The 9,151-nt window shown below is 49.4% G+C and overlaps 1 protein-coding gene across 1 annotated transcript; it reads right to left on the reverse strand.

Annotated features, from left to right (window-relative positions):
• Positions 1 to 5,092: 5,092 nt before the first annotated feature.
• LOC104912412 (protein wntless homolog) lies at positions 5,093 to 9,053 on the reverse strand (the record flags this gene model as incomplete). Its single annotated transcript, XM_010716017.2, is given in 3 exon segments — positions 5,093 to 6,712; positions 7,324 to 7,477; positions 8,970 to 9,053. Coding segments are annotated over 3 exon segments (348 nt in total), but the record flags the coding sequence as incomplete, so codon positions are not given.
• Positions 9,054 to 9,151: the final 98 nt, after the last annotated feature.

Here is a 9,151-nt window from a genome sequence, read left to right on the forward strand (position 1 = left end):
CCCAGGGCCCCATCCAACCTGGCCTTGAACGCCTCCAGGGATGGACGGGGATCCACAGCCTCTCTGGGCAGCTGTTCCAGCACCTCACCACTCTCAGAGCAAAGAACTTCCCCCTGACATCCATCCTAAATCTAACAGGTGGCTCAGGACAAAGCAGACTGAGAGCAGTGGCCATAGCAGTGCAGCACTGATGCTTGTAGCTTTGCCCTCCTTTCCTCATTCCTCCTGCTCTTCATTATTAGGTGCAACCTCAGAAGTAAAAACATCAGAAGATGGGGTGTAGCAGTGCTAGTCCAGTGCCCAGCAATACCCATTAAGCAGGAGGTTGCTATGCTGCCACTCATTTCCATCTGTCTTCAGCATTTTCATTAGCTCCTTGCTGCTTCAGGCATGCTTTGCTGACTCGCACTACAAAGCACAGACAATGGCAGAAGGCAGAGATGTGCTTTTACTCCCGGGGAGCGCTCCGAGCACCGTGCAGCGACAGACCACACATGTACAACAACACTGCTTATTATCCAGAGCTGTTTGTTACATTAATCGGGTGCCTGCTTGGTTCTGGGAAGAGGAAGTAGGATGCATCACTAACCGGGCTGCTTGTTGCTGCCATACACGTGCAGGTGGGCACTCCTGTGCTGCCCACATTTTCCTCTTGCAGAAGGGCTGTCCAATTCTCTGCCCCACGTGTACTCCTGGCATCAATTCACGGGCCAGGTCCAGATGCAGGAAGGAAGCAGCCCCAAGCCAGCAACAAATGCTGCGGGAAATAATAAGCATCACTGATTGAGCAGCACTCAGCCTTCTGGGTGGGAGGGAGGAAGCCATGCAGCAGCTCTAAGAGGAACGCTGTCATAATCACTTTTCCTCTAGCAAAGCAGCAGGGGAAGTCTGCAGGGCTTCTTTCTGTCCATTAAACACTTCTGATTTGACACCTCCTAATCTGTGTTGTTTAACAGGTCCTCAGCAATTAACCACAATGCTGCTGTCAGCATTTCTGAGAATTAAAAGAGCTCTAGAGTACAAAAAGGAAAAAAAAAAAAAATCCAGAGATTAAGAATAAGATTTGAGCTATGCTTTAAACAAGCTCGAGATGCTGAGCTACTGCTCTAAGGAAAGCCCACATTAATGCTCCATTGCCCCGTGTCACCTCCAGCTCCCCATGGGCACAGCCCATGACTTGGGCATCACATCACACCGGTTGTTTTCCAGCATCCCTGCTGCCAGCCTGGTTTTAAAGGCAAAACCCAGAGCTGTCCACTTGCTCTGGATGGAAAGGCACCTGCTGGCTCTGCACAGCTCCTCTGGGGAGACAGCAGCTACCAGTGCTGCCCAGTTCCACACCACCAGTTTTAGTGATCTGAAACATCCTGATATGAAGAGTGTCCCCAGGTTGCAGAACTTACAGGTGTGTATAACATCAAGGATGAATTTAGCAGAACTGTACCATCAGTCCCCAGAACGACGGCTCTCAGCCATCCAGCTCACAGCAGCCAACACCCCCCAGCCCAGCTGAGGCTGCAGCCCTCCATTAATGCATGCACAAAGCAGCAGATCTGTAGCATGCAATGAAAAAAGAAATCAAGAAAGTAAGTATTCAATCACTTCCTGCAGAGGTGAAGCTTATCATGTGTGTCTCTTGGTAACAAGAGCCCACGCAACACAAGATGTAAGAGCTAAGTCCAATTCTGTCCTTGCATCTGTTGGAAGTGTCTGCCAGAAGTGGTGGCAGAGGAGTTTGCTTCAAATGTGCAGCTTCCAAGCCCAGATGTGTCCTCTCAAAGCAGTGTTACCTAAACCAGCCCAAGAGCTGTTTCAAGCAACGCCCGGGTTACTGAGATGAGATAAAGAGGGGGAAAAAGTACTCAAGGGAACTGTAGGACAACTGCCTAAGTAGCTCCAGTCTTATGCAAAGCCAGCTGACAGCAAAGAAAAAAGTTCACTCTGTACTTGTTGCTCTCCAGAAGTACAAAGACAGAACTCGCTCATCTTCAGACCTCTCACAAGTGCAGCTTAAGAGTGTTTTAGAAGTGTATGGCATTACTGCAGTTCGTCCGGCTCACGTGTGAAAGGAGAAATGAACTGCCTCTTCCCACCTGCTGGCCAGGCCTTGAGCAGAGCTGAGCTCCTTAGGCTGCATGTCTGCTCTTCTACCACTCGGACCTGCAGGTGCTGTAGGTGATCAGCGCTGGACTGAGGGACAGAGGATGAGCAAGACAAAAGCAACACTGGTATCACAGTGTGCGTGAAGATGTGGTAGCAAGGGGCAGAAAAGGCCTGATAACACACAGGCATGGCTCTAATCACTGCAGAAGTCTCAGGAGCTGCAGAGCACGGGGGAAAACTTAACCTCCTACAGTGAAAAACGATGTGTGTGGGAGGCAAGCAGCCGTGCAGCCAGAAAGGTAAGCACCTGGAGCCACAGACCCGGGCAGTGCTGCTCCCTCACTTTGTAGGGATTCGCTCTGCTCAGACTCCTGAATACAATTTTTGAGGCACACGCTTTATCGATAATGTGTGATTTCCTTCAAGCACGGCCTGGAAAAGCTTAAAAAGCAGTACATGCCCACAGAAACAGAGATACAGGTTTTTAAATGACATTTACAGGTCTGTCGGTTGCTGTCAGTCCAGCCCTGATTTCCTAAGCTCCCCCCAGGCGTGTCTGCATTATGCCCACTCCGCAGATGGAGGACTTCTAACTGCTCTGGCTCTCGTCAGGTGTGATGCTGGCTGCAGGTACCCGAGCATCATCTCACAGCCCTCACAAATCCTCTTTGCCCAAATCCCATTATTAACAGGGCTTCCAGAGATGATTTCTCAACCACCGTTCCTGGTGTTTATGAGGTATTTATTAGCCACAAGGACGCAGTAACTAGCAATTCCTAGCTTACCCACTCCTTCAGCTCTGGCACTGCTGCTCAGAGGCAGGCATCTCCTTTTCAAACAGCCCTTTCTCAGGGCAGTGAGATTTGGGGTTGCTGCTGCTCCTCATCTGATCCCAATCAGCCGGCCCTGCCTGGGCTCCCCAGCTCTGACAGCAACCACATTTTCCATTCTAAATGGAAACCAGCTGTTTGCCAGAGCTCCTCCTGCAAGCAGGGCACAAGGAGAGGCACCGAGCAGCGCTGCACCAGGAAACCCCCAGGAAGATCCCAGCCCTTTTCTGCAGCAGAAAACATTCCAGAGCCTCGTCTGTTCTGGAGCCCCAACGCCCACCCCTGTGTGAGCCCGGGCTGTGCGTGGAGCAAAGCCCTTCTCCTGGAACCCCTGGGGGTTTGGGCACAACAAACAAGGATGGAGAGAGCAGAAGAAAATGCTGATGCCTGCTCATGAAGTTTCTTTGACTTGAGGTCATGAAATGTGGAGAAGATGGTATTCAAACTCCTGGTGTGGGGGCTCAGGAAGGCTTGCCCTGAGCAATCCTCATAGCTGGCACAGATGGGAGGCAGGAGGAGACTGCAACTGCAGCCAAGACAGAATCTCTGACTTCATTTAAAACTCTGGATCAGAAGCCTGAAGTTCCTGTTGATTTGCTATAGCAGTTAGTCTCTGAAACGTGAACACTCAAGAAGCTACCACCTCCTGCAGAGTAACATCAGGTGCTGAGTAGGAAAGTAGTCCCTGACGCACTAGAGCAAAATCCTTCCAGAAGTAAATCTGTTGGCAGCAGGCAGAGAAAGCAAAGTGCCCACATTCAGTCCTCAGGGGGTTGGCAAAGGCTGAGCACAAGGAACTGCTCCAGTGGCCCAGAGCTGGAGGAAATTCAGTACAAACCAACCTTCAGCCCGAGGCCACGCGCTGGCTCTGCAAGACTTGCAGCCCCCAGCTCGCACAAAGCTCTTGCAGATTGGCTCCTTCCACTAAAAGCATGGCTGCCACGCACCAGGCAGCTCACAAACACCTCAGATGCCCTCCCTGTGCCTCCCCAGTGCTCGTGTCCCTGCCCAACAGCACAGGACGAGCTCTGGGGACACCTCTGAACCCGAGCAGCACTTGCAGGTGAAAGGAACTTCTACAAATACACAAACTTCCCACATTTTTAGGGCTTTTTTTCCCCCGTCATTAAAGCCAATTAACACAACGCTGTCAGCAGAGGGCAGCAAAGGACCCCGCTGGAGCCCAACGCCAAGGGCGAGGACGGAGCTGCGGTGTGGGAGGGTGCTGGAGGCTTTACGGTTATTTAAAATTCATGAATTTGCTCTTTTGCAATCCAGCAGGGCCTGGAAGCACTGCCCTCCCTTCGGAGCCTCGGAGCAGTGCTCAGCAGGGAGCTCCCCTGCAAGGCGCTGTGTTATCCGGGCAGCTCCTGCTGCAGTGGTTCTGATTTTGAACTCAATCTGTTCTCACCAAGTTTTCTGTTGTTTCCCAAGCATAACCCCTGGGAAACTTTTATTTCCCATCTTGAAGGCAGCAATCACGTAATTTAGTCAATGCAGCATCCCTCAGTTGCTCCACGGCCGTCCCGAGCGCAGTTTGCCTCCTGTGGGAAGGCTGTGCTGCTTGTACCAACCACACACCTGCTGGAGGCACCTGGAGCAAGCCAAAAGGCACCGCTTTGAGCATCCGCACTCACAGTTGTTGCCAGAAGGGTTGGAATTTTACCCCATACCCGAAGCCTTCCTGGGGTGCAGGGAACAGCCCCGAGCAGCAGGCACCTGGAATATGGAATAGAGCAGCAATGGAGGTGGGCACACAGCCCTTGAGGCCATGGTGAAGCCTGAAGGAAAACCAAACAGTGGTGCAGACATGCTCCCATCCCATGCTCTGCGTCCTCTCCAGCCCCAGGGCTGTATCCACTGCAGCAGGAACTCGGCAGGCCCTACAGAAACCAGGGAGAATCAGCGCTGCCAATGACTGCTCCTAAAGCAGAGAGCTGCAGGACAAAAAGCCATTGGCATTGCAGCCCAAAGTGTCTGAAAAACGATGCAAGAGAATCATTCAAGTGAGTCACAGAATCATAGAATGGTTTGGTTGGAAGGGCCAAATGTTTTCCCAGCACCACGCTGCACAGCTGCTGCCTGCAGTGAGAGCCAAATGCAAGGAACAACCCTAATGGGAAGGCTGTAGCCCTGCAGCCATTGACCAGGCCCGCAAAAACCACAATATTGTATATTTTATTTAAATTAACAAATCTACATGTTTTCCAGGTTGCTTAAAAGCGTTCTGTAAAAAGTGAACTCAACCTAAACAAAAAAAGGATACACTTTAATAAGATCCAGGGACTATTTCTGAGACATATGAGTAGGGCTTAGGAAGTAAGAAATAAAAAAGGAGACACACACACACACAGCTCACACACACACGCCCCGTAAACAAGTTGTTAGTGTTTGACACAAAATTTGGTTTTAAAGCTGCAATGCCCCATTTGTAAAGAGCCTTTACAAAAACGCAATGCTATACTACGCTGTAAAAGAAACCATGGACACATCTATGGGAACAACATAAATATCACATAAGAACCCAGCCTAAGAAGAACATTAAAGTTGCAAAGTCGAGCGCTCAGCCGAGGGAAATGCAGGAGCTGGGGCTGTGTGCATACATTAACTCACTTTGTGTGACAGATCTGCTGCCATACATCCTGCTTGCTCTGCCTAGCACTTGTTTCCTTCAGCACGCAGCTCATGAGCTTCTCTCTGCCACCTGTGCTGAAGGCCCCAGCACTTGCACTAGGAGTACAGGAGCACCAGCATCCCACCTCACAAAAAACACAAACTTACCAAAAATGGTTAGTGTTCCAGTTCAAGTATCCAAACCCATCCAAAGGGATTTCTGTAAGTAGCATTCAGCACTTCTGTGCTACAGTGATTTCAGTCATTCCGATACAGCAGCAGATGAGTGCCTTCACCTGGAGCGGGGCATCCAACAACACCCACAGCTCGGACCAATGAGGACTGGGACAGGAGCACACACTGCTCCTGCAATCTGGTTTTCACATTCCCCTCTTCTTAACAAACAGCTGTGAAGCCCACTGATGGAGCACGGGGGTTCTTCTTCCAGGACCTAGACATCACAGCCTACCCTCTGCCCCGGCTGTGCCTCATCCAAGTGGCAGAGGATTGCTGTGGAGCTGCATGGAGAAACACAGACCTGAAACATGGTTCAATATGACTGCAGATGGCTCAAAAAGGCAGCCTCTTTTTTTTTTAAAATGTTTTTCTGGGCACGGTGGGGATGGGTCAATGGTTGGACCTGATGAGTTTTTCCAACCTTAATGATTCTATGAAAAATGAGGCCAACCCGAGCCCCTGTTTGAAGTCACACACAAGGAGAAGAGCAGAAGTGCTCTCACCACCTCGCCATCAGCACCAGCTTCGTGCTGCCCAACAAAAACTTGAGGTCAGGTCTGCCACCTCCTAACATCTGAATGTGCGACTTTGCGACATTAATGCTTTTCTAGCAGATATTTATGTGCTTGAGAGTAACACAATATACACAGCCCTCCCCCCAGAAATAACTACACCATATTAAAGTTTACAAATGTTCTGCTCGGTGTCACTGCTCTGTGGAAACACACAAGCTGTGGTGCTCAAAAAGCAAGGTACATCAGACACGGCCCCTGCAGGAGGGCATTGCGTCGTCCTGTGCCTGCACTGCACCCCTCGCTGTCACTCCTGAGCCTCCTTGCGAGCCAGCTTATAGACCTCTGTGGGGCCATCCACGTGGGTGATGGTGGTGGTGAGCTGGAGCTCCTCCCCGCTGCTCACCCCCAGGTCACCTGCAAAACACAGCGATGCCATCAGATGGTCCTCACAATGCACCATTGCACAGTTCCAAGGCAAAAGATCTGTTTTACTCGCTCCGGGCTCTCAGGAATTACCTGAGCCCTGGGCTATTCTACGGATGCTGTGTCAGGGGATTGGAACCAGGTGATTTTTGAGGGCCCTTCCAAGCCCTGCCATTCTGTGCTTGTGTGAACACTTTTATCTGAGGCCATTACAATGCCAGCGTGTTGGCAGAGGAAGATCTCAGTGCTACTGTAGGTCTCTGAAAGGCAAACGAGAGCACTGCCACTCTCCACTTGCCCAAGTTTCTGTTCCCTTTATTTTGGAGCTATGTAGTTACAACTGGGCAACACCAAAAAGTACAAAAAAAAACAAGCTACAAGATTTTAGACAGCTATGGCCGAATACTTAAACCTATCCAACCTAGCCAACAATTAAGATGCCTGCTAAAACAGCAGTGCTCTGAAGAACAAGCCATCATTTGCACAACATTTCAGTGTGCTGAACGTGCAACTTTGGCAATAAAGATGCACAAGAAGCATCATCCACTTTACATCTTTCTTCCAACGTAACGTTTGCAAACAGACCACTCAGGGCCACTTACCATTGGACTGATCCTCCCCGTAGTTCTTGTGGGACGGTGCATAGAGGAACATGAGTGCAAAGACATAGAGGTTCCACATCCCGTAGATGCCGGTGAAGAAGGCACTGTTCACCTGTATCGTGATGTCCCCCCACTTCCAGTGGCCTTCTGTCACCTGCCCATGAGAAAGCAGTCAGTTAGCTGAGTTAGCTGAGCTCTGAATTCATCCTGCTGGAACGCAGACGTGACTGCCACAGCTCCAACTTGGAGAAATGAGAAGTGTCAGTTCCGTGAGACCAGGGCTCTAGATACACAGCAGTGCAGCTAGGCTAGAATTCTCTGCTTCAGTCCCAGTCTGCACGGAAAAAGCACTGCTTACAGTGGGACTGCATCAGGCTTCCTTTAGTTTATCGTTCTTAAATGTGATCAAATCCCTCACGTTCTGCAGTACGTGGCTGCCACGGCTGATGTGTTCAGCAAAGGCCGCCACAAAAAGGGCAGTACCTCAGAGACAACCACTTACATTGAGAACATGAGACTTCTATAAATAGACCTTCTATACAAGGGGAAGTGGCACGAATAATGCCAAGAGCTGATGTGCTGGGTGCTTTCTTGCTACCTCTCTCTTACAAAGCCCAGGCTGACTGCAGCAGCCCTCAACACACAGGGATTTGTCAGGATTTACCCAACCATCACCAATGCTAATATTACATGGACCATTCACACTGAAATGCTGTCTTTCCATTAAAGAAAATGACATGGGGCAGTAGCATGCCTTCTCCTGATATGAAAATGACAGGACATTCTGCTCCAAAGAGAAGCCACAGCAGCACAACCTTGCCTTCAGGGGAAGACAAAAACTCACCTTGAAAAGAGCTGCTGGACAAGAGCCTTTGTGTTATACCTAAAGTCACTGACACTCAGTGATGAACCAAATCACCAACTGGCACTGCTAAAGACTGCTTCAGCCTTGCAGGTTTTTAAGAACAAAATCCTTTGCTACTGTGTTTTCCACTGGGACCCACCATGTACCCCACAGCATAAGCAGTGCAGTGAAAGAGAACCTACTCCTACAGGGATAATTCCGTTGTATTGGATTTGCAAGGCTGTACACCACTGTTCTCCTGAAGCTGCAAGCTGCTTATGCTTAGGGACAGCCATAAATGGCAGCTTTGAAACAGATGCAACCTTAACTACAAACTGTTACTTGAAGTAAACCATCAAAGTATATTTAAACAGCTATATAAGCTCATGCATACAGAGATCATAGCTCAGAATAAGTAGGTATATATCCTGCTAGAAACAACAGGGTTGTAAAGTCAGAGCCCGGAAAGACCGAATTCTGGCATTTCTTTGTGGGTATAGAAAGCCACCAGATTCTTTTAATGTGAACAGAACGATTTTGCTCTTGCTGAGTTCTCAGAAATGGCTGATATTTCAAAAAACACAGACCCTGCGAGCCAAAGGCCTCGGGGGAAGTTTCAGCTGAAGCAATTTCATGGCAATGTTTCAAATACGTGAAAACAATTTCTTAAAAAGCGACTTATTACCAGATGTGCCTATAAGAAGCACACCTGGTCTCTCTGAGCCTCAAGCGACTCCACCTCATCAGCCACCGGAGAAACTGGGGGTGATATTCCCCAACAGCTGGGTTTTGTCACACTCACCTGGCTCACGATGAAGAAAATGACTGTCATAGCTGCACAGGCCAGGGTGATGAGCATCAGGAACTTGAACCGAAAGATCAGCCCCTGTTTGGAGAGAAATGTCACCAGTCACTCTAACAGAATCCACAAAAACACGTTCTTGTTTTTAGCATGTAAAGGACACAAGGATAAAAAAAATTAAA

This window comes from Meleagris gallopavo, chromosome 10 (genome assembly GCF_000146605.3).
Source record: "Meleagris gallopavo isolate NT-WF06-2002-E0010 breed Aviagen turkey brand Nicholas breeding stock chromosome 10, Turkey_5.1, whole genome shotgun sequence".
Classification (NCBI taxonomy): domain Eukaryota; kingdom Metazoa; phylum Chordata; class Aves; order Galliformes; family Phasianidae; genus Meleagris; species Meleagris gallopavo.